This window comes from Tiliqua scincoides, chromosome 2 (assembly GCF_035046505.1).
Source record: "Tiliqua scincoides isolate rTilSci1 chromosome 2, rTilSci1.hap2, whole genome shotgun sequence".
NCBI lineage: Eukaryota > Metazoa > Chordata > Lepidosauria > Squamata > Scincidae > Tiliqua > Tiliqua scincoides.
The window spans coordinates 178,787,616-178,813,724 of NC_089822.1; the positions used below are offsets into that span (position 1 = coordinate 178,787,616).

General features: G+C 43.9%; 2 protein-coding genes across 3 annotated transcripts in view; both read left to right on the top strand.

Moving 5' to 3' along the window:
- Positions 1-9,713, top strand: part of ERGIC1 (endoplasmic reticulum-golgi intermediate compartment 1) — a 90,417-nt gene extending 80,704 nt beyond the window's left edge. For both annotated transcript variants that reach the window (XM_066615888.1, XM_066615889.1), the window contains one exon: positions 6,384-9,713. In XM_066615888.1, coding sequence (XP_066471985.1) covers positions 6,384-6,491 — 108 coding nt within the window. In that variant the 3' untranslated portion in view covers positions 6,492-9,713. The remainder of the gene's footprint in view (positions 1-6,383) is intronic.
- Positions 9,714-14,276: 4,563 nt separating this feature from the next.
- RPL26L1 (ribosomal protein L26 like 1) lies at positions 14,277-25,734 on the top strand. Its single transcript, XM_066616491.1, has 4 exons — positions 14,277-14,369; positions 16,047-16,219; positions 17,374-17,514; positions 25,564-25,734. Exons 2-4 carry the CDS (start codon positions 16,052-16,054, stop codon positions 25,690-25,692), a joined length of 438 nt encoding a protein of 145 aa, XP_066472588.1. The 5' UTR covers positions 14,277-14,369; positions 16,047-16,051; the 3' UTR covers positions 25,693-25,734.
- Positions 25,735-26,109: the final 375 nt, after the last annotated feature.

Sequence of the window (26,109 nt, forward strand, 5' to 3'; positions counted from 1 at the left end):
GTGGACCACATAGCAAAGCAAATCAGTAAATGGCTCCCTGTCTTCAAAGGGCTCACGATCTAAAAAAGATGCAGAACAGACATTAGCAGCAACCAGTGGAAAAGACGCAATGAAGCAGTCTTTTGACAGGGTTAACAGGGATGACAGGGTTGAGCAGTGAAGTGGCTAAGTTTGCAGATGACACCAAACTTTTCCGAGTGGTGAAGACCAGAAGTGATTGTGAGGAGCTCCAGAAGGATCTTTCCAGACTGGCAGAATGGGCAGCAAAATGGCAGATGCGCTTCAATGTCAGTAAGTGTAAAGTCATGCACATTGGGGCAAAAAATCAAAACTTTAGATATAGGCTGATGGGTTCTGAGCTGTCTGTGACAGATAAGGAGAGAGATCTTGGGGTGGTGGTGGACAGGTCGATGAAAGTGTCGACCCAATGTGCGGCGGCAGTGAAGAAGGCCAATTCTATGCTTGGGATCATTAGGAAGGGTATTGAGAACAAAACGGCTAGTATTATAATGCCGTTGTACAAATCTATGGTAAGGCCACGCCTGGAGTATTGTGTCCAGTTCTGGTCGCCGCATCTCAAAAAAGACATAGTGGAAATGGAAAAGGTGCAAAAGAGAGCGACTAAGATGATTACGAGGCTGGGGCACCTTCCTTATGAGGAAAGGCTACGGCGTTTGGGCCTCTTCAGCCTAGAAAAGAGACGCCTGAGGGGGGACATGATTGAGACATACAAAATTATGCAGGGGATGGACAGAGTGGATAGGGAGATGCTCTTTACACTCTCACATAATACCAGAACCAGGGGACATCCACTAAAATTGAGTGTTGGGCGGGTTAGGACAGACAAAAGAAAATATTTCTTTACTCAGCGTGTGGTCGGTCTGTGGAACTCCTTGCCACAGGATGTGGTGATGGCGTCTAGCCTAGACGCCTTTAAAAGGGGATTGGACAAGTTTCTGGAGGAAAAATCCATTATGGGGTACAAGCCATGATGTGTATGCGCAACCTCCTGATTTTAGAAATGGGTTATGTCAGAATGCCAGATGCAAGGGAGGGCACCAGGATGAGGTCTCTTGTTATCTGGTGTGCTCCCTGGGGCATTTGGTGGGCCGCTGTGAGATACAGGAAGCTGGACTAGATGGGCCTATGGCCTGATCCAGTGGGGCTGTTCTTATGTTCTTATGATGCTGGAGTGAAGAGAGACAGTTATGTAACAGAGGAATGAGAATTATTTTAATTTCATTGATTTATATCCAGTAACAGACCTGCCCCTGGATGCGTCCCTGGATGGGGTGAAGGTTCGCAGTGCTGCCCCCCCCCCATACTTCCCCAGCACAACAGAGCCTCGCGCAGTGTTTGGGACAACTGAATGAGTGTTCTGAGGCTTCCCCACAGTCTTAAACAGTTCTTCTGTTTAAGAAACTGGAAGTACTGTTTGAGTCTCAGAAGGCTTCCTGTGTGGTCTGGAATGCTGCACTAATGCAATGCTCACGGCATTTGCCCCCCTGCCCCTCCTCCAAGCCCACCATTGTTTATATCTTGCCCTTCTTACAAGGAGCTCAGCATGGTTTAAATGGGCACTTCTTCTCTTCCCCTCCCAAACCACTGTGTGATGTAGGTTAGGGTGAGAGAAAACCCAAATTTGCCCAGTAAGCTTCAAAGCTATGCAGGGTGTTGGGCATCAGGTGGTGGTGAAGGTCTCCTCCCCCATCTGATCAGGCTTTGGGGTCTCCCGACAGCAGGTGGGCCTCTCTCTGGGGCACTCCTGAGGCCTCAGACTGGCTCAGGGGAAGGGGGTTGTGTCACCTGTGTCCTCCTCCCTGGCTCCACCATCTTGTGGGATCACAGGTGGGTGGCTGTTGACAACACAGCCCCCACACTTCACCAACCACCTTCCCATCATCATAGGCCTCCTTTTTGAAGAGCTTCCCTAGCTCCACCCTGCCCCACCTCTTCCCCTCAATGGGTTTCAAAAGCCTCACCTTGGGCACCTCCAGCCCTCCTACCTGGGATCCAGCAGACGACGCTGCAGGGGCTGTTGTGCCAGACCGCCCATTGTGCGGGTTTATCCCCACACCTCCCATCGGGAGTCCTACTGGTGCCTGGAACTACCCCCTCTCCTTGTAGCTGGCCCCGGCTTGTTGGAGGCTGAGTAGGGAGAGGTGTGCATCACAACCGCCCAGTCTCCCCTGCCCTCTGCGGCATGTGTGCTGTTGCTATCCGCATCTCCTGTAGCTCAGCATGCCCACGGACAAGCAGTGAGCCACGGGGCAATGTCCGCAGTCACCGCGAGGCCACGGGCCCTGGCAGTGCGCCATCAGGAGCTCCACACCTTGTCTTGCCCCTGTTTGGGCGTGTCAGTGCCTAGTGAAGCACACTGGCTTTCTATCTGCTCTCCTGGACTTCTCCTTACATTTATGTCCTGCTCTTCCTACAAAATGTTCAGAGCAGCATTTTGGCCTAACCCTACCTTATGAGATCGCTGAGAGGTAGTGGTTGCTAGGTTCTCCCAGTGTGCTTCTTAACTGAGGAAGGATTTAATGATGGGCTTGCTACATCTACACTGACAAGACTTCAGTTATGTCCTTGCCTAAAATATGCATGTGGCAAAATACAAAGCAGGTAAGTTGATGCAGTGTGTAGTAGTAGTTTAAAAAATAAAAAAACCAAAGTGAAACCCCAGTCAGGGTGAAGAGAATCATTTTCTTATTCCTTTGCTGTGCAAACTGCTTGGAGAACTAATTGTTAAGCATTAAATAATATTCTTAATGTTAAATAATGGTGAGCTTATAGCACCAATTAGTAAATCAACAATACTGTCTATTTTCTGGCACCAACATGGCAACAGACGCGTACACAAAGAGGTTTCCCTGGTAGAAAGATATACTTGTACAGACTAGAATCTCATTGCCTGCCTCTTGGGCAAGAACTTATTTATTTCCCTTTAAAAAGTCTTTCTCCTTCCCCTCCTGCTTGCTTCTACTTTTTGCTTTTTTGATTACACAAAACTCAAAAGGCTTTAAGTGCTTGCAGGGGAGGCAGAGACTAAGCAGATGCCAGGTACATGTGAGTCATAAGCAGTCATTGGTAACGGAGCTTTGCAGTGAATGTGTTTTTCTCGCTGTTTTTTCTCCTCATATTTGCTGCTCTGAAGTCATATTTTCCTGTCCTGTGCTCTAGAATACACTCTCTCCGTTCCCCTTGCCATTTTGTGGTATCAAACCTCCTGTGGTATAAAAACTGATCCCTCGTGGTCTAAAAATATCCAACTCATTTTTCTGCCATTTCTCCAACACTGTATTGGAAGAAGGGAGGCTAGCTGGGGAGGAGTGACTAGGAGAGCCAGGCCCATCTCTAAACAACGTTAATTGTATGAGGGTTGATTGCTCTACTTTTTTCTGGCCTTTCCTTTGCTTAGAATGTCAGCTGTGCTTTGAAGAGTACCTTCACCCAGGCTTTGTGCCACTGAAGCATCTTCCCATTTCACTGACCTCATTGGACACAAATGTCTGAGTTATAAATACACGCAGAAATGAACACTTCTTTTTGTTCTTCCTGCTGCTGCCATTTGTTATTCAAAGCCTGTTCACTCATTTTATTGCCTAATTCCCTGTCAGCTAGTGGTTTAGTCCAATGGCTGTTATCTCTATTTTACTTCCTTATGAATGCTTTGGTAAGAACGAGGTTTGGGGTTTTCTTTCATGGAAGGTTACAGCTCGACATGGGAGAATAAAGTGATAATGAAATAAAAATACACAACACCACTTTTTTAAAGAAAAAAAGAAAAACCTGAAATGGACATAAAACAAAAAAACCCCCAATTTTATTTGATCTTTATTTAATGGGGGGTGCGTGGGTAATGACTGTAGCTGCATCTGCTGACACTATACTACCTGTATCACCTACCCAATACACATTTAAAGTGATTATAATTTATAGTTATAATATAAATGTTGAATAGAAACACATACCACTTTCTGCACTTATAATTTTTAGAAAACACTGAAATCTGTAAAAATTAAAACTGTTTTCTGCCACTTCTGCTTTACAGTTCATTTTCTTGAGCTGCCTTAACCCGCCCACAGGTGTACATATTTGATCCCTGTTGTGTATATATATTGTTGGGCAGAAATGGCTTAAAGCCTTGAATCCTTATTATGTGTTTCATGTCTCTTTAAATGTTTTGTTTCTCTTCAATTTGAATGTCTCTAGGATACCACCATTATCTCATTGTTCTTTATCAGACGTTGAGAATCTTCTTGTTTCCTGGATTAAACAAAACTCTCTTTTGCTCCTTATCCACTTGAACCTCTCTGTTCAACATATCGATAAGCTTTTATCATCCAGTATTTGAAATACTGGATGTGCCCAGGTACCAATATCATCATTTCACCATTAAATGATGAAACTCCCAGCCTTACTAGGATATGAAGTTGAGATAAGGATCCCATGGTGTCATGTGCTCTAGGACCACTTTGATAAATGATAAACAAGATGTGATGTGGATACAGTAGGCAAAAGCAGTCATAGAGTAGTTAAACTCCAGAGCTTGTCCTCTTGAGAGCAAAATGAAACGAAGATATTTCCAGTGACAACTGTTTACCTTGACTACCGTGTTAGTCCTGAACCAACTGTTGGTCTTATGCTCCTGTGTACACACTGGACTGGCTATGTTTGTTAACAGTGAGTGTGGCTACAATATGATACACACCTTCCTGGGAATAAACCTTACTGAACTCAGTGAGACTTGCTTGAGAGTAAATACGTATAAGATTGCACTCTGTGTATGTATTTTCCCAAAGAGGTTGGGCTGGTTTTGGACAATATGGCCACATCTCCACTGTGTTGTGTGGAGGAGGAGCTTTGAATGCGTACAACATGAAAGGTTAATGGCACAACTGTACAAGTAGGAATTCACCCTAGTAAGGTGGCAATTGGTGCAAAGGAAAACTCTTTTTTTCAAGGAGGCATTCTCACATATTTCTGCAAAGCGGTCTGTTAAAGTGGAGTGGATCCTAATATCTGTACAAATCAGAACAGCATGCTTAAATTCTATACAGCTAAGGAGGAACATTCAGTCCTCTAGCCTGCCCACCCCCACCTGCAGTCATTAAATGGATACAGTCCAGGATTAGTTTTACCAGCTTATCTGCCACTGTTTATTTGAAGTAGACTTCCTAGTCTAAGAGAGAAGCTAGTAAAGAAAGAGGAGATTAGGGCTCAGTATTGAAAGTACGACAGCAGTTGGTATTATCGTGACCATTGATTTAACCCCCAGTCTGCTTGATGCTGGACAGAATAAAAGAAGTAATATTATACACTACATAATGCAGAAGAGATATTGCCTCTGCCTAGAGGACTTTCAGTCTACTCTAAAGCACTGTCATGGCCTCCCTCATGCACAGTGGCTGACCCTGGTCTGACTTCATGACACCAAGCTCAGCGGCAGTGCCATTACTGGGTGCTGCATCTGAAAAAGGACGTTGGCCCTTGTCGGACTGTTGGCTAAGTGGGGCCCATAGTTTGGGGCTAGGAATAAAAGACAGGACTGGAAGGCACTTTGAGGAGGAAGGTGGGAGTGAGAATACAAAGAGGAATTTGAGTGGGGAAATTGGGTCCACATGAGACTGGTGGAAAGGAGGGGAAAAGAAAGAACATAAAGGTGAAGAACTGAGGTAAAAGAAGCAGGATGAACAATTCAGGAAGGAAGGCTACAGGAGGAACAATACAAGGAAGGAAGGCTGAAGGAAGATCAGGAAGGGAATAAGGCCACCAGAAGTAGGCAGAAGAAGCAAAGGGGAGGGAACAAAAAAAAAACAGGAAGAGCCTCAGTGAGGAAGGGAGGGAGGGTCAAGCTTGTGTCTTGTGAGGGAAGAAGCATCTGGCCACTGTAGTTGATCACGAGCTCAACTAAATGAATAAAATAAATGCATAGTCAAATTCGTACATGTTGTGTGAAACCTTGAATAGGCAGTGTGCCATACAGAGATCTGTATAGCACTGACCTGCCTCCCTGAAGGGGCTAGAGGTTCCCAAAGAGATGACAAGCACATCAGAGGACAAAGATGGAGAGAACTTGATCAGGATCTAGAAGGAATTAGTTTAGAAATGTGTTAACTGTAGCAGAAAGTGCAGTAAATCTATTTTGCTGTGATGATTAAGAAAAGGCTTTGCATGAAGCAGAGTAGAGTTGTTGGGAGTGACATGGGGAAACCAAGATCAAATTTCCATTAAGTCATGATGCTTACCTTGCTCTCAGCCTTAGGTACATGCATCTAAAAATACACTGTAGCTAAATGGAAATCAATCACAGCATCTGTATATGTAGGATGGTCACTCCTGAAAAATCATTAATCATCTTTTCCTCTCTTCCCGCATCCCAGATTTGTGCCATCATTGGAGGAACATTCACTGTGGCTGGGATTCTCGACTCCTGCATTTTCACTGCCTCTGAAGCCTGGAAAAAGATCCAACTAGGAAAGATGCAATAGCAAAGCATTTCTCATCCAGGTCCCATAGGACAGAAGCAAAGAGTGAAAAACCCACTGCTATCCATTTTTCTCCTTTATATTAAATTGAATTGGTCTAATGTCTCTTTAGTTAGTTCATTGAAGACTTTTTAAAGGTGCAAAAAACCAAACAAGTCTAGGTTTTGGAAAGTTGGCAGCATTAACAAGGAGACTGACTTGTAGTTCTCAACTTTCCACCTTCTGAAAGTGGTTCTTGAGGTTAGTTATCTTTTATGACTTAAAACCAAATCCTATGGATCTGACTAGTATAATTATTTTAAGAAACTCAGAGGTGCTGAAGTTAAGGCAAAAGCTTAGTTGCAACTTATTATGCAAATCAGATTATTTCACTCAAAATTCTGTAACTAGACAATCACTTTGTCTTATGCTAAAATTGTGCATTAAAACAAAACAAACCCTAGCCCTGGATATTCAGAACAGTGAGAGGTAACTTTATATCTGTTATAAAGAATTAGTTCACAAAGTGAACATAAACAGGTTGGGGGAATCTTTTTGGGGGTTCCTGAAAAACTTCCCTTTCTCACTGGATGACACTATTAAATAGGATGAAATGTTACTAGTACCTGATTCTGTGGTATAACTATAATTAGAGGACGGGACAAGCTATTTCTGTTACTCTTCCAGAATGTTAAAATAGTCTTACTCCTCTCCAGAAACTGACTATCCAGTCTGAGTGTTTACAGATGGCACAAAGTTACAGGAAAAAATTAGATCCAATGTCGTAAAATTAATATGTGGCCTTTGTATATAAATGGGCATATCAATCTGTTGCTGCATTTCTTTGTGAACTTTCTCTTGCCTTTTGACACCAAGATCACCAGCAGTCCAGGTTAGAACCATTGATTTTTAAAGGAAGAAGGGTGGAAAGAGGGAGGAAGTGGGGTACTCAGACACTACTCTGGATGGATAAGCATAATTTTAAAAGGCATGCATTATATTGTGCAAATTTAGAGAACACTGGAAGTAGCTGTCAGTATGAAGAATCCAAAAGCCTGGCACTGCATCTTCAGAGGTTTGCTCATCTTTAAAAGAATTTAGAGAGCAAATGTTTGCCAAACTGACAGCATCAAAAGAAGGTATCATAGGAGAGAGATACAGGGCTGTGGTAAAACAAGATAAGGTTGCAACACAGATATTTTCCTGCTGTTATATTTCAACTTTAAGTATGAAGGAATAGTTCATTCAATAACTCAGTGTATTGGAGAGAAGGTAGAGTTACTGTGCAGTGTGGGTTTTAATACACTGTTGACATTGGTTCATTAGGAACTAGACCAGTATCTGTTGGTTAATTTCCATAGATCTCACAGAGCTCTTTCATAAATGAACCATCAAAATTATTGCATGCTTTGTACATTTTGTATAACCTCAGATTGCACACCTTTCAGGTGTGCGTTACCTGGAATTTGGCTAATATAAATGCTAAGCATGTCCATGTAATAATTCGGAGAAAGAAGATATGATTTTGCTGTTGTTGAACTGTGTGGTCCTTTTAAGGGTTACTTTTTTAAAATTTGCAAGTGTTATATCAATACACAGTGACTAAATAAATTTTGCCCAGAAGTATTTCTGCCCAGTAGGTCTACTGACATAATTTTCACTGTGTTATGATGTAGAGAAGGTAGTAGTTTCAATACTTTCTTTTATTAAAATTTTAGCTGGTTTTCTCTCCAGCCCTTTCAGTGCTGATTTCCTCTCTGTCCTTTTACAATGATATCTGTAAAACATCTTTAGAATTTCCCCCTATTTTTCTTATGAAATGATTTATCTTTGTGTAAAACTGGATCTTGTAACTTCCTGTATCTTGTTTAATATTTGGATGGATTTTATACATTTTTTCATTTGCAAAAATCAAATTTAAAATACATATGTGTTCAATTCTGTGTGTCTTTCTTAAATGAAAATGCAGTTAAGTCCTACTTCAGATATTGAATTTTGAGCTTTGCAATGTTGTCATATATCTTTTTCAAGTGGGTGCTCCTTTTTTTAGCAGGGGGAGAGTAACCGGCCCACCTCACCCCAGCAGTGTCTGTTCTAGTGGCTGTCTGCTGGTATTCATTTGCATCTTTTTAGATTGTGAGCCCTTTTGGGACAGGGAGCCATTTAGTTATTTGATTTTTTCTCTGTAAGCCGCTTTGTGAACTTTTAGTTGAAAAGCGGTATATAAATACTGTTAATAATATATCTTAAAAATTGCTTTCTAGCAGTTTAAGCTATTTTAGCCTTCTATTTAAGAAAAAGACAAATTGACCACATCATTGAAACTGGCAATGGCCACAGAAGGGCCTCCCAGATTATCCTGATGGGCTGATTCATATGGAAGAAAGCAGTTGCTACCCCTGCCTAAAGGTGAATTGAATTGTGCTTGGAAATTAATCAGCAGCCAATGCATTAGAAGCTGTCTGATGCTTCTGAAACACTGGCCCAAGTGGCATAGGATATGGTGTGTGCCCTTGGATGCTGACATAATGATAGCTAAACCAGTGCAGGAACAGTCCTGCCATCATAGCTCCAGTGTTGCCAACATATGCCAAGCTTTCAAACAGGAGCAAACATTCAAACAGGATGGAGGTGTGGGAGGGACACAGGAAGGACATGGAGGAGTTGACATACACCATGTCAGTCATCCCAGGTCCCTTCCAGAAATGCCCCAAACATCAGGAAAATGCTACACTGATATCACAGGTGGTGTAATTTTAAAACCCAGATGAAACAATGGGGAAGGGAAAATCTCAACTTCCCTCTGCCCAGTCCACTTTTCCTACAATGGAGCATAGGATACAGTCTACACTTGGCAGCTAATCACAGTACACCAATCCCAGTACGAAAACCCAAGCAAGGGGGACCAGAACTCAGATGGTAGAGTGCCTGGCATGGAGCTCTACCTCTCTGCTTTCATGTCATCCATACTTTGAACACACATGAGCTATGGACAATGGACACTTTCCACACAAATGGGGTACTTTTTTTACCCCACTTTTTACTAATTACCCCTGCTAATTGGGTAACAGGCACTTTTTCAAGTGGGTGCTCCTTTTTTTTAGCAGGGGGAGAGTAACTGGCCCACCTCACCCCAGCACTGTCTGTTCTAGTGGCTGTCTGCTGGTATTCATTTGCATTTTTTTAGATTGTGAGCCCTTGGGACAGGGAGCCATTTAGTTATTTGATTTTTCTCTGTAAACCGCTTTGTGAACTTTTAGTTGAAAAGTGGTATATAAATACTGTTAATAATACTTGGTGTCGTAGACTTCGTACATTCCCAGGGTTTTGGGGTGCTCAGAGTTCTTGGTTCTAGAACCCTAGAACCCTCAAGGACCCCTGTTCGGTAGTACTGCCACCACCCTGTATGTGCCAGTGTCTCAGTCCAGGGACACTGAGACCCTCTAGGCTTAATTCTATCCCTTGCAGGCACTGAGCACTTTCTTTAGTAGTCCTCAATGAGTATTAGTAACTTGAGTAACTTAGTAACTCAAGTTCAGTAGCTTGCTGAACAGCTAGGCAGGATTCTGAACCTTTGTCCCCAACAGACAATGTAACAACTTAGTAAAAGGATTTTTACTTTATTAAGTACATAGGGTTACATAAAGTTACAAAAGGCAGCAAATGCTAGAGGCATAAAACTTCTAGGAAACATATCAGCCTTAAAATAACAGCTAACTGGCTATCTCTATTATTCCCTAACTCTCACCTGGGTAAGCTTTCTTTTGTAGATCTTTCCTCCAAGTTACCTATGAGGCCACATGGCCCTGGCAGGGAAATTTTACCACATTATTCCAAAACTTTTTGAGCATAAATTAAGTTTTGAAATTAAACAAGCACATTTTTCCATAAATGACTAAAGGAGGGGTAGGTATACTTTGTTAACACTTGCCTTCTCAGAACTCTTATTGTATGGACTGGACTGTGCCTCAGGACTCCACGCACACACACCCCTCAAGTGGAACCTCCACCAAGTGGAACCTCAAGTGTCACAACCCCACCAGGGGGAGAAAGGACAATGCACCCACACAGGTAAGCAATGGAGGGGAGGGAATCCCAGGCTGCCACACATATTGTATCCCCACCCCACACACTAACCCTTTAGTCTGTGGTTTGATTTATAAGGGCATTTGCTGCTGCCCTTGAAAATGGATGTTCTTTGCTGTGCTACACAGTTGCACACTGGGTGGTTGCTATATGCCTGTCTCCTTTAAGAACATAACATAAGAACAGCCCCATACCCCATCTACTCCAGCTTCCTGTATTTCACAGCGGCCCACCAAATGCCCCAGGGAGCACACCAGATAACAAGAGACCTCATCCTGGTACCCTCCCTTGCATCTGGCATTCTGACATAACCCATTTCTAAAATCAGGAGGTTGCACATACACATCATGGCTTGTACCCCATAATGGATTTTTCCTCCAGAAACTTGTCCAATCCCCTTTTAAAGGCGTCTAGGCCAGACGCCATCACCACATCCTGTGGCAAGGAGTTCCACAGACCGACCACACGCTGAGTAAAGAAATATTTTCTTTTGTCCTAACCCGCCCAACACTCAATTTTAATGGATGTCCCCTGGTTCTGGTATTATGTGAGAGTGTAAAGAGCATCTCCCTATCCACTCTGTCCATCCCCTGCATAATTTTGTATGTCTCAATCATGTCCCCCCTCTTTTCTAGGCTGAAGAGGCCCAAACGCCGTAGCCTTTCCTCATAAGGAAGGTGCCCCAGCCCTGTAATCATCTTAGTCGCTCTCTTTTGCACCTTTTCCATTTCCACTATGTCTTTTTTGAGATTCGGCGACCAGAACTGGACACAATACTCCAGGTGTGGCCTTACCATAGATTTATACAATGGCATTATAATACTAGCCGTTTTGTTCTCAATACCCTTCCTAATGATCCCAAGCATAGAATTGGCCTTCTTCACTGCCGCCACACATTGGGTCGACACTTTCATCGACCTGTCCACCACCACCCCAAGATCTCTCTCCTGATCTGTCACAGACAGCTCAGAACCCATCAGCCTATATCTAAAGTTTTGATTTTTTGCCCCAATGTACATGACTTTACACTTACTGACATTGAAGCGCATCTGCCATTTTGCTGCCCATTCTGCCAGTCTGGCGAGATCCTTCTGGAGCTCCTCACAATCACTTCTGGTCTTCACCACTCGGAAAAGTTTGGTGTCGTCTGCAAACTTAGCCACTTCACTGCTCAACCCTGTCTCCAGGTCATTTATGAAGAGGTTGAAAAGCACTGGTCCCAGGACAGATCCTTGGGGCACACCGCTTTTCACCTCTCTCCATTGTGAAAATTGCCCATTGACACCCACTCTCTGCTTCCTGGCCTCCAACCAGTTTTCAATCCATGAGAGGACCTGTCCTCTAATTCCCTGACTGTGGAGTTTATTCAGTAGCCTTTGGTGAGGGACCGTGTCGAACGCCTTCTGAAAGTCCAGATATATAATGTCCATGGGTTCTCCCACATCCACATGCCTGTTGACCTTTTCAAAGAATTCTATAAGGTTCATGAGGCAAGACTTACCCTTACAGAAGCCATGCTGACTCTCCCTCAGCAAGGCCTGTTCGTCTATGTGTTTTGAGATCCTATCTTTGATGAGGCATTCCACCATCTTACCCGGTATGGATGTTAGGCTGACCGGCCTATAGTTTCCCGGGTCCCCCCTCTTTCCCTTTTTAAAAATAGGCGTGACATTTGCTATCCTCCAATCTTCTGGCACCGTGGCCGTTTTGAGGGACAAGCTGCATACCTTAGTCAAGAGATCTGCAACTTCATTCTTCAATTCCTTAATAACTCTTGGGTGGATGCCATCAGGGCCCGGTGACTTATTGATCTTTAATTTATCAATGAGGTCTGAAACATCTTCTCTTTTAACCTCCATGACTTAACTCCTTAGTCAGGAGGGGCCGTTCGGGCAGCGGTATCTGCCCGAGGTCTTTTGCCGTGAAGAAGTGCTTTGGTAAGCACTTGTGTATAATATTTAGAACTTGGCTCTTCATCTCTGTGATGGAACTGTAAAGGTGGAGTAGAGTGCAGTGGAGTGAGGTGGGTGCTTCGTATATGAAGGTGATAGAAACACATAGGAAATCAACAAAAACTCATCAGGTGTGAGGAAGGAACCACATATACTAGAAGGAGCCAGGCCTTTGTTGCTGATCAGAACCAAAATGTAACTTCCTGCCAGCCCAAGGCAGGGCCTAGGAGAGGGGGATAAAGGGGGTAATTTGTGCCCAGGGTCAAAAGGGGGACCCAGGAACCAAAAAAGGGGACCCAGAAATTTACTGGGATCTGACATTTTCCTATCAGGCGTGTTGCTCATATAGGATGCCAGGGACACTACTGATGGATGCCACATGGGTAGGTAGACCTGGGCTCCAAAGGCTTTTCCAGCTGTCTCTACCTTCCCTTCACCCTGTTTTGCCCCTCCATCACCACCCTCCCTTGTTCTATTTCACCCCTCCCTCTTTGGAAAGGGGCCCAAAAGAAACTTTGTACCCCCTGATAAAATTCCTCTCAGAGGCCTGGGCCCAATGCACATGGTCTCCTTTTTTTGAATGAGAGGGAGCAGCGCACTTGTCCTTGGCCACAGCAGTGAACGTTTTCTGAAGTCATTGCCACACCAGCTCTCGCAAGCAAGTTCTGAAACTTGAATGTTTTGTTAACATGTTTTGTCATGAATGTTTTGTTAACAAAGCGCTTGCAGATATGTGTGTATGTGGGATAAGGACTGTAGACCTATCCAGTTTTCCAGTGCTGGTGCAGCCAAGCCAACAGGGCCAGTGCTGCATCCTGCAGTAGCGGCACAATCATGGAGGCCTCAAGGTGAGGGAATGTTTGTTCCTTTTCCTCACAGCTGCATTGCAGCTGCACTGGCATTAGAAAGTTGGATAGCATCGGGACCTCAATCTCTCCTCATTGATCATGACACAAGAACTGGGACGGAGTCTAAGCATTCTGTAAACTGATCTGAGCCTGTTCTACTGCAGTCTGCAGGGAGAGAGTAATTCCCCCCCCCCTTCTAATCTGCCCCATGCAAAACATTCTGTAGGTAGTAAACCAGCAAGTGAGGGAGAGGTCTGTGCCCATACACTGTGCTCATTTCCTAGTGTAGTTAAGAGTTGTGGGGCTTTTTTCTTACTGCACAGCATTTAAACATCTCTGTACTGTGCCACTTCAGGTTGCAAGTAAAGGTTCATTTTAGAAAATGAACCTTTACCTGCAGTCTGACAGCCCAAGCCTATGCCCATCTAATCTACATCTACATTGTACATCTACATCTACATTGTAGACTACAATGGGTCTACATTGACCCATTAGAGTCAATGGGGCTTACTCCCAGGAAAGTGTGGATAGGACTGCAGCCTCAGAGCCCAAGCCTGTGCCTGTCAACTCAGAAGTAAGCCCCATAGTACTCAATGGGGCTTACTCTCAGGAAAGTGTGGATAGGACTGCAGCCTCAGAGCCCAAGCCTGTGCCTGTCTACTCAGAAGTAAGTCTCATTACAGTCAATGGGGCTTACTCCCAGGAAAGTGTACATAGGAGTGAACTGTGAAGTGGCGCAGTACAGAGTTTGTTTTACCACCTCTCCCTGCCGAGGGTGCATAAGGGCTTCTGTCTCTCCTCTGGCAGCAAGCTAGTGATGCTCGTTCGAACCTGCGCTGTAGGAACAGCGTCCTGCTGCAGTTTCCCGAACTGGACACGTGGCGGCACTGTGGCTGCCTAGTCATTTCGCAGTCCCCGAGACGAAGTCGCTTCTCGCGAGAGCTGAAGTCTCACGAGCGCCGGTGGAAGTCGAAGCGATCTCTCTTTCCGGGCGGCCATAGTTGAACTTGCAGCGGGTAAGGCTCGCTAGGGGCAGAGCTGTTGGTAATCTGTTGGCATCCGCTTGGCGGGGCTCGGCGGTAGGTCGCCGACTGTGGGGGGATCCAGAGAGCGGAGGGGCGGATTTAATGGCGCTTGTATTTGTGGTGCGGAAGGCTCTGAAGACACCTTCTGGAGCCTTCCTCCTCTTCCTCCTCCCCTGGCTGGTGTGAGGCCTGGCGGCGGCACCCCCTTAACCTGTCATGCCTTTCAATGGCTGGAGCCACATGAGTAGATAAAAGACTCTGGAAAAACATAGAGCCACCTTTGCGTGGGAGTGTGACACTGCCTGAGTGCTTTCCCTTCCTTTCTATTGACTGGTTTGCAGGACCAGCTGTAGGCTCATTCACGTGTCCGGCTGTGCTGCCCTGTTGAGGCTCTTCTGTACATTTTGCACATGAATGTGCTGCTTATGTTTCTGTACTGCTGCTTATGTTCCTTGAGGCTGTCTGCGTGTATTAGCCATGCAACTATTTTCAACCACTGTGCCCTGGTACACTGATGTGCCGCAGATGGTCTGCAGGTGTGCCATGGGAGTTTGGGGTGGGTCATTTATTAGTAGGGTAATAGGGGGATTTGAGCCCTGTACCAGCAGCATGGTGTGCCTTGTCAGTGGTCAAAAAACCAATGCTGTGCCTTGACAATTTAGCACCTTGTGCCATGAGATGAAAATCACTAGCTGTTTTAATTTGCCACCTTTTCTTTCTCTTGGTATCGGAAAGAGCAACAGATAATAGGGTTACTGTTTCCATTGGGGCAGTTTTAATTGTCGTTTGTGGTGTTGACTTAGAAGTGCTGTGTGTCGCTTTAGAACTTGGGTTTGTAAACTGAGCAGTGTGCACAGGAAATCATAGAGTGCATATAAGTGGCAGGGACCCATTTATTGTGGCCAAAAATTTGATTTACCTGGCTAAACTCAAAAACTTCAGTGCAGTTTAACTACTAATGTGAGTCTTTAGGAATAGAGCATTGAAAGTTGCTCTATGTCCCATGAGAGTGGTGCAGTAGTTGGGGTGTTGGAATTTGGATCTGGAAGAACCAGGTTTAAATCCCCACTTGGCCATGAAGCTTACTGGGTGATCTCTCAGGCCGACCTACTTCATGGGATTGTTTTGAGGATAGTAGGAGGGGGAAGAGCCATGTACCCTACACTGAACTTCTATAAGAACAGCCCCACTTTTACCAGGCCATAGGCCCATCTAGTCCAGCTTCCTGTATCTCACACCAGCCCACCAAATGCCCCAGGGAGCACAGCAAGAGACCAGCATCCTGGTGCCCTCCCTTGCATCTGGCAAGGGAGGGTGAAAGGTGGATACAGAAATACGAAAAATGTGGGGATAGTAACCAATCCTGGCAATCACCTAGGCTGTTTCATTTTTGTTATGAGAGGAAAACACTGCTGCTGTGCCTCCATTAGCCTCAGTATCTTTTTGCGAAATAACATCAAACAGGGATGTTTGCAGTACTGTATTTTTCTTTGCTAGTCTTCAGTGTGTAAACTGCTTTTTGAGATTTGAAAGAGTACAGTGGGTGAATTATCTAGTCTTCTGAGGGATTCTGTAAATGATCCTTTTGGAAGGCTGGTTAAGGCATTGCTGTTGAAAGTGTGTTTTTGTTTATCAAATGCCCATAAGTTCTTGTTTTGTCTTGTGCAGCCAAAATGAAGTTCAATCCATTTGTGACCTCAGACCGCAGCAAGAATCGCAAACGGCACTTCAATGCGCCATCACACATTCGCAGGAAGATCATGTCTTCTCCTCTTTCCAAGGAATTGAGGCAGAAATACAACGTCCGTTCTATGCCTATCCGAAAGGATGACGAAGTCCAAGTATGTGTGTTATCTGTTTATTCTATTGAAGAGTGAATGGATTTTATTTTCCGCTTATAACTGACCCTTGAAAGTTTATCCATTGTAAATCTGTTAGTAGTGCTGCAGGGCTCTTTGAGTGAAGTAGCATTCCATGTAGTATAGCTGGTTCTAGTCATGCCAATGTAACCCTGTGTTTTTGGTGTGTCTGTGACTTGTAGTTGAAAATGCCTGTACTGTGAAGTTGTGTTGCAAGCAACTTTCTCTACTGCTTTTCTTCTTTGTCCCTTTCCAGGTTTTCAATAACTATATCTGCTGAAACAAGTTAAGCAAGAATAAGACAAATAAGGAATTATTGTTCTTCCAGACTAGAATCTGAAACCCCATTTTGAAATGGGTTTGCAAACCATGTTTTGGAGACTGTTGTGTTTTGTCCTGTCCAGAGTTAGCTTGGAGAGGATGTCACGGCAGACTCTGGTTATCACAAGCTGCAAAATGAAGGGGGGGATTGGCATGTGAAGGGAGGAAGGAACGCCTGTCTTTATAACGTTTTTCCAGGCCATGGTTTGAAGAATTAGAAATGTAATTACTGAAAAGTCTTAAGTTAGCAAGGAAAAAAGAGAAAAGCTACTGTTAGCATTATGCTATAAGAAACACAGCACAAATGGAATCTTACTATCCCAGCACTCTCTCTGCCCTCAGGAAGGAGATTGTTTAAGACAGGAAGGGGACAATGGCATGGAAACACAAGTGAGAAGACTGTGCAACCACCCTCTGACTTTTTTTTTGAAATGAGATTCCACCTTGTGTGTGGTGGGAAAGTGATGGTACCATGATGTGCAAGTTAATCCCTGTTTGGACCTGAATGAATAAACATTTTCAGTTCTTAGATAATGTGCTGTAGTTATTTCCAAGAAAACTACTTTTTGCTCAGTAAATACTGTTTGAATATGCCAATCAAGTTTCTCTGAATCTAGTTTGCCACATGAATTGTTCAGAATCCACAGGTTTTCATGTAACATCATGCTTGTTATGATATTGCTTAGTTCACAATCCTCAGATGCCTTGTGTTCAGACATAATGTTGCTCTTCAGCTTAAACTCCCTACTGTGGAAGGATGAGATAATATTGCAAATGTGATACCTGAGAATGCTAAATGTTTCCTGTTTTCTTAGGTCGTCCGGGGCCATTACAAAGGGCAGCAGATTGGCAAGGTAGTCCAGGTATACAGAAAGAAGTATGTTATCTACATTGAACGTGTGCAACGGGAGAAAGCCAATGGCACAACTGTACATGTGGGCATTCACCCTAGCAAGGTAATGATGGCACAGCAGGAATCTTTTGAGGGAGCATTCTTATGTATTTCTGAAAGTAGTCTGTTAAAGTGGAGTGAAATCCTGGTGACTATGGTGACTGGGTCAATTTGTGTTCTGGTCACGATAAGGAAACCGGATTTCTTGACGTGCTAAATGACTGTGGCTTAGATCAGCTAGTCACGGAGCCCACCAGAGGACAGGTGACTCTGGATTTAATTTTGTGCGGTACGCAGGACCTGGTTAGAGATGTAAACGTTACTGAGCCATTGGGGAACAGTGATCATGCTGCGATCCGTTTTGACGTGCACGTTGGGGGAAGAATACCAGGCAAATCTCTAACAAAAACCCTTGACTTCCGACGGGCGGACTTCCCTCAAATGAGGAGGCTGGTTAGAAGGAGGTTGAAAGGGAGGGTAAAAAGAGTCCAGTCTCTCCAGAGTGCATGGAGGCTGCTTAAAACAACAGTAATAGAGGCCCAGCAGAGGTGTATACCGCAAAGAAAGAAGGGTTCCACTAAATCCAGGAGAGTGCCCGCATGGCTAACCAGCCAAGTTAGAGAGGCTGTGAAGGGCAAGGAAGCTTCCTTCCGTAAATGGAAGTCTTGCCCTAATGAAGAGAATAAAAAGGAACATAAACTGTGGCAAAAGAAATGTAAGAAGGTGATAGGGGAGGCCAAGCGAGACTATGAGGAACGCATGGCCAGCAACATTAAGGGGAATAATAAAAGCTTCTTCAAATACGTTAGAAGCAGGAAACCCGCCAGAGAAGCGGTTGGCCCTCTGGATGGTGAGGGAGGGAAAGGGGAGATAAAAGGAGACTTAGAGATGGCAGAGAAATTAAATGAGTTCTTTGCATCTGTCTTCACGGCAGAAGACCTCAGGCAGATACCGCTGCCCGAACGGCCCCTCCTAACTGAGGAGTTAAGTCAGATAGAGGTTAAAAGAGAAGATGTTTCAGATCTCATTGATAAATTAAAGATCAATAAGTCACCAGGCCCTGATGGCATACACCCAAGGGTTATTAAGGAATTGAAGAATGAAGTTGCAGATCTCTTGACTAAGGTATGTAACTTGTCCCTCAAAACGGCCACAGTGCCAGAAGATTGGAGGATAGCAAATGTCACGCCTATTTTTAAAAAGGGAAAGAGGGGGGACCCGGGAAACTATAGGCCGGTCAGCCTAACATCCATACCGGGTAAGATGGTGGAATGCCTCATCAAAGATAGGATCTCAAAACACATAGACGAACAGGCCTTGCTGAGAGAGAGTCAGCATGGCTTCTGTAAGGGTAAGTCTTGCCTCACGAACCTTTTAGAATTCTTTGAAAAGGTCAACAGGCATGTGGATGCGGGAGAACCCGTGGACATTATATATCTGGACTTTCAGAAGGCGTTTGACACGGTCCCTCACCAAAGGCTACTGAAAAAACTCCACAGTCAGGGAATTAGAGGACAGGTCCTCTCGTGGATTGAGAACTGGTTGGAGGCCAGGAAGCAGAGAGTGGGTGTCAATGGGCAATTTTCACAATGGAGAAAGGTGAAAAGCGGTGTGCCCCAAGGATCTGTCCTGGGACCGGTGCTTTTCAACCTCTTCATAAATGACCTGGAGACAGGGTTGAGCAGTGAAGTGGCTAAGTTTGCAGACGACACCAAACTTTTCCGAGTGGTAAAGACCAGAAGTGATTGTGAGGAGCTCCAGAAGGATCTCTCCAGACTGGCAGAATGGGCAGCAAAATGGCAGATGCGCTTCAATGTCAGTAAATGTAAAGTAATGCACATTGGGGCAAAAAATCAAAACTTTAGATATAGGCTGATGGGTTCTGAGCTGTCTGTGACAGATCAGGAGAGAGATCTTGGGGTGGTGGTGGACAGGTCGATGAAAGTGTCGACCCAATGTGCGGCGGCAGTGAAGAAGGCCAATTCTATGCTTGGGATCATTAGGAAGGGTATTGAGAACAAAACGGTTAGTATTATAATGCCGTTGTACAAATCGATGGTAAGGCCACACCTGGAGTATTGTGTCCAGTTCTGGTCACCGCATCTCAAAAAAGACATAGTGGAAATGGAAAAGGTGCAAAAGAGAGCGACTAAGATGATTACGAGCCTGGGGCACCTTCCTTATGAGGAAAGGCTACGGCGTTTGGGTCTCTTCAGCCTAGAAAAGAGACGCTTGAGGGGGGACATGATTGAGACATACAAAATTATGCAGGGGATGGACAGAGTGGATAGGGAGATGCTCTTTACACTCTCACATAATACCAGAACCAGGGGACATCCACTAAAATTGAGTGTTGGGCGGGTTAGGACAGACAAAAGAAAATATTTCTTTACTCAGCGCGTGGTCGGTCTGTGGAACTCCTTGCCACAGGATGTGGTGCTGGCGTCTAGCCTAGACGCCTTTAAAAGGGGATTGGACGAGTTTCTGGAGGAAAAATCCATTATGGGGTACAAGCCATGATGTGTATGCGCAACCTCCTGATTTTAGGAATGGGTTAAGTCAGAATGCCAGATGTAGGGGAGAGCACCAGGATGAGGTCTCTTGTTATCTGGTGTGCTCCCTGGGGCATTTGGTGGGCCGCTGTGAGATACAGGAAGCTGGACTAGATGGGCCTATGGCCTGATCCAGTGGGGCTGTTCTTATGTTCTTATGTTCTTATGTTAAATCAATATTGACAGAGCTTAATTCTACACTGGTTATATTACGAGGATTATTGAATTGTTTCCAGCCTTGGTTGTTGAATACTTTAAAAAAAGATGACACATAGCAAATACTACAACAGAATGCCAATCCAAGAATTTTTTTCAGAAGCATAAATTTGTTCCTGTGTAAAGGAATGCTGGTGATAGAAACGCAGGAAAAGACACTGGGGATAAATAAGACTGGAGTCTTCATTGGACAGAGTGAGTGAGAAGAATGTGATTGAATAGACCTATTGTGTTGGTGGGGACTACTATAATCCCTCAGATACTACTGCCTGCTGTAATCTGATGGAATGGGCCCTGATACAATGGCGGGTTTCAGAACCCGCGGATTTGATAATCCATAAGTTCTGAGCCCACTGGAGCCTCTGAACCTGACTGGAGGGTGATCTTTGAGTCGAGAAGGCCTAGTGCAGCCACCTTGACTCTGAGAATGCCTGTTTCAGGCAAAAAAGCGTGATTTTGATTTCTTTGGGAAACCAGAAGTGACCAGAAGTTTTAATGCCCATATAAGTTGGGCATTAAATGTCCAGGGAGGCTGGGCAGCTCTTGTTGCATTTGGAAGGTTTGGAGTGCCCAGATTTGCGGATTTCAGTATTTGAGGGTGTTCTGGGAATGGAACCCCCACGGATAACTAGGTCTCCCTGTATTAATGAATAAAGGTTCTGTACATCAGTTTCTTCTGGGGGAAAATATGCTATGTTACCTAAAGGTTATTTGATTTTGTGAAAAAGAAGGTAGATGCACCTGGGTTTACATAGCCTAACCTTCACCAGTGCAGTGGGTTTGGAATTCAAACTTGCTGTTTCTTCAGCTTCACTTTCATTGGTCTGTTGGGTGTGTTTGGGGCACAGCTGAAGTATTTTAATTGCCCTGCTTAAATTCTGGGAAACTGTTTGGTAATTACTTAATATTGCTTAGTTAAGACTACTGATTTGTTCCAAGAGAGAATAATGTTGGTGAAAAACAAGAAGAAATTGCAACTGGGACTGAAGTTTTGCAGTGGTGGCACTGCCTGTCTAGTCTCCTCTTGTTTCTACATGATGGAAAGCCTTCTGGCTCTTACATTCATACACTAGGGTTGCAATGGGTTTCACTTACATGAAAGTGCATTCCATTGAATTTAATGGGGCATACTTCTGAATATAGACGCACATAGGGTTGTGCTGTAGTTTTTCCCTTATTGATTCTTCCTTTCCATATTTTTTCATAGAAGTGGGATGAACCATAATTTTCTGTCTGTTCTGCCAAAGTGTTAAATAGTAGTGATGCTGAACCTCTGTTCCTTATATCTAATCTCATGGATGTTCTTGAGCCAATTGAGACTGAATTCAGACAAGACTTGAGAAGGTGATGGTTGGCAGGCTGGGAAAAGGGTGGGTGACAGTTGTCTCATATTTCTTGTTCTTTTGATTGAATGACTGGTGAGGAGAGAGGAACTTACATCAGTGCTCCAGGGTTTAAGTTGGCTTACTGTTGCCTTTTAATATTCAATGTGCTGGTTTTGACCTATAAAGTTGTTTGGATTTCATGTACCTTGAAAATCTGCCTCTCTTCCTGTGTCTGTAGTTAGTGAAGATCAGTTTCAATGAACCTTCCCCATAGGCCAGATTGAGATAACAGAGAATTGTTCATGCTGCATGTGTTCCACTTCTGGAGCTTCCTTAATTTGTAGATCAGTTGATTCCAGATTTGAATGCAGGCATGCCCTGGTGTCTGTGGAAGTTCTGTTCCAGAACCCCCTGCAGTGAAGTGAAACCATGGATACCAGGGAACCCCCCCCCCCATCTCCAGAGAGTCTTTGGAGCCCATCAGAGGCTACACACATTTGCCCACGGCATTTGCCAGGCTCAGAATGACTGTTAGAGGCTGAAAAACACTACTTTCAGCCAAAAACTAGAAGTAGCATTTTTCAGCCTATCATTCTGAGCCTGGCAGAGTCTGTGGACAGACATGAGTGGCCTCTGCAAAACTCAGAAGACCCTCCTGAGGCGAGGGGAACAAAGCGAGGCAAAGGCGAGGGGAGCACCCCCTGCAGAGGGGATGTGTGTGGGGTGGTTAACCCAGATCTGCGGTTAACTGAAACTGTGGATACAAGATCCTTGAATACCTGGACCCCCTTATGTCTTGATTTATCTTTGTTTTTCATATAAACAGTACACTGTAAAACAAAAAGTAAATTAAGAACACTTTTCTTGGAAATGATTATAATTTTGCCTTCTGTATTCAATTGCAGTCGTGCGCCACTTAACAATGGGGATCGGGACTACAGACCTTTTGCAGGGAAGGGCATGCTCTGCTCCCCTTCCCTCCAGAGGGTTGTCTGAGCCTCCCAGAGGAAGCACACATCCAAGCATTGCCTCTACAATGCTCAGACTGAGAGAAATTGTGTGTCTTGAACAATTTCCAGTTTCCTCCATGAAACAGGAAGTTGTGTGAGAGATGCAATTACCCTCAGTCTGAGCTTTGTAGAGGCAGCACTTGGATGTATACTGCCTCTGGGAGGCTCAGATGACCCTCCGGAGACAAGGGGTGTGGGGGTATGCTCCCCCGACAACCATGTAACTACACATGGTCGTCGGATATGCAGTCCCAGGGTAAGCCGGTACATTGCAAAGGGGCACACATCTATACTGATCCACATTGGAATGTGGTTAAATCTTTTCAGTTACCAGAAATATGATGATCAAGAATGACTGCTGGATAGGCATAAAATTATCTTTTAAGGAGACATTGCTCTTCAACTCATACCTGTTAGCACGGTGAACTGAGTATGAGCTGTTCAGCTGTAGAGTACTCAGATGTGCATGTTTGAGACTTGCAATATGTAATGACCCAATTCAGCCTTAACACTAGTGGCATAGAAGCTTCTTCTCCATGGTGAGGTTCCATGCTGTTATCGTTAGTGTTTTGGATATAAGAACCATGTGACTTGAATAAATTGGGGAGAGCACATATGATTATCCTGACCATGATTCTTATGTTCTAAACTGACTTGAACTCTGGGAAGGTTAGGTTTATGTTCCTTTTTACTCGGTGACCAGAAGAAATAAAACACCCTTCTACAGTTGTGATAGTTCAACCAAAAGCCTGTTGTTCTAAGCAGTCCCTCTCTCTTCACTGAAGAATTCTAGGCATGGTTAGAGCCTGCATTACTGAGCATGGAAAGTATAGTTATAACCCTCTGAGTTGAGAGAGAAAATTCTTGGGTTTCTGTGTACAGTGGAAGGCTTGCATATACTCTGAAGCCTTCATTACAAAACTTGAAATATAGAGAGAGACTAGCTTTTGCAAGCTGTTTCTGAAGCTTGCAACACCACCTCCCCACACTACTTAAATGTGAGGAAGATGGAAACTGGAGATGTGTGTGTGGGGGGGGGGGGGAACCAGGGTTTTCTAGATATTTTATGGTAGTAGTGTTTGAATTATTTTCTGAATATATGCTGTGTTTGACAGCAGTGTTTGCATTATTGATGCTTTGTTCTTTATTTCCTGCTTAGCTACCAGTAATATAGTGATGTTACTTAGATAGGTGCAGAAATAAATTCTGGATGTTATTGATACAGTAAGGTTCACCACCAAAGCACTTTTAGGCTATTAATATATAATTTCTGAAAGTTACCAAGGAGCTATCTTGTTCCTATTGCTTGCATGAATTTCTGTTGCTGCTGCCTGAAGTTGTCGGAGCAGAGTGCTTGTAGAGGTGCAATCTATTGCTTGCTTAGCCCTTCCTGGGTGAGTGATCAACCAGTTGGGTCCATGAGATGGTCATACATATTTCAGAGAGGTGTCCTTTCCACCTTGTAGGAGAAGAAACCCTGTTTGGATCCTGGTGATTGAGCTAACTGTTGACTGGTTGCGAACCTTCCTGATTGGGGCAGTTTTCTTGGGTGGAAGATAATGGCTTAACTTCAGGCCTTTCTGGGTGAAACAGAGAATCTGGCCCAATGTCAATCTGGCTACCATATCAAATTTGGATTGAAACTGCCTAATCATCCTGGTGGATGATCTCTGCTGAGAGAGACTGAGAAGATGAATGACCCTGCTAATTTTCCTGGACCTCAGAAATCAGGGTTCTAAGAAACACTTGCTCTACCTTTTAACACTTGTGCTGTGAGGTGCAACATGGTTCTATCTCCTATTCATTTTGCTATTTGACATCTACGTGAAGCTGGTGGGAGTGTTCAGCTGGAAATTTGGGATATGGTAATAACATTAAACTCAGTGTCAGATTCACGTATGGAAGTTCTGAGCAGGTATCTGGAATCTGTATGGGTTGGATATTGGTTAGTAAATCAAAGCTCATTCCAGATATGACTTGGACACTGTTGGTGGGTGGTTACACTGACCAGCGGCAGTGGTGTTCAACCAGACTTCACAAACTTGCTTTGAGTTTAGGAACCAGCCCCAAAATTTTAAGAGCCAGACACATTTTTTTTCAGGGTTTTATTTTTTAAGGCTGGCCCTCCAGAAATCTCACATGCCACCAGTTAATGATAAAAAAAATTAGATTTTGCATATTAACAGATAGTAAAAGGCCCACTGTCGACCCTGTAGTGGTAGGAAACCCTTGACAAATGTCAGTATAACAGCAAAAATCTTAATGCTTTGATCCAAAATAGTTACATCAAGAATTTTTTAAGTTAAGATACATGACACTAAACTCTGTAATCACTTACCTTTGGTAAGGGCTCAAAACATACCTATTTCATCTGGTGTTTGGCTGCTGAGTGAATATTTGTCCTCTGTGCCTCTGAAATACTGCTGTGACCTGACTGCCTCCCTGAACTTGTTCCTCATTGAACCAATGATATTTGTTAGTTTTTACTCTGTTTTGGTTATGTTCCAGTGTGTAATGTTAAAATTAATGTTTTAATGCCTTGTTTGTTCTTTTACCTGTGGAACTTGGTTATAAAGCTTTGTCAGCCGCCTTGGGCATTTGTTTTGGCATGGGAAAGGTGGGATATAGATAATGTCACTGTTATCCTTTAGATCAGTTGTGAATGGTCCGCTGGGGTGCCACGGGAGTTTGGGGGACATCTATTAGTAGGGCTGTTGGGAGGTGTGAGCCCCCTCCTGGCAGTGTGGTGTGCCTTGTCAATTGTCCAAAAACTGGTGGTGGGCCTTGACAATGTTAGCTCCTTGTCAGTGTGCCATGAGATGAAAAAAGTTGAAAATATCTTTAGATTTAAAAAAAGTCTCCTGACCAATTGATATCCTGGTCAGTTCTATTTTAATGTACATAATTTCTGAGGGTTTTGGTGCAATTTAGTTTTGATGTTTTTATTCTTTGTGAGCTTCTTTTTATAAGTCAAAAGTGGCATATAAATAAATATATTTTGTTTTCATAGGTGGTGATCACAAGACTAAAGCTGGACAAGGATCGTAAAAAGATCTTGGAACGTAAAGCAAAGTCTCGCCAAGTTGGCAAGGAGAAGGGGAAGTACAAGGAAGAAACTATTGAAAAGATGCAGGAATAAAACAGACTTTGTACAATCCATTAAAACATTGCTAAAATGAGAGCTGGATGTGTTCTGTTTTTATTAACAGAAGAGCATGAATGGGATAAAAAATGGACCTGACAAATTGACAGTCAAGGAACTGGGAAAGACTAATAAATAAGTATAAAGAGGTCTTCAGCAGATCTTCTGCAACACAGTTTCGCTGCATAACTTCTGTGAAGGAATTCCTGAAAATCACCACAGAAAAGACCCAGTTCTCCTTATTTGTTGCCCTCCAGTGGTCCAGCACAGATATGGATCACTGTTGAGCAAACAATTAGAAGGAAAACTCATGGTGAGAATTTTCCAGTGGTCCTTGATTCTGTGTTGGGCCATTGCTGGGGAACCAGTAGAATGATAATTCATGGAAAGGAAATTCTCTGCTCTTTGTCCAAC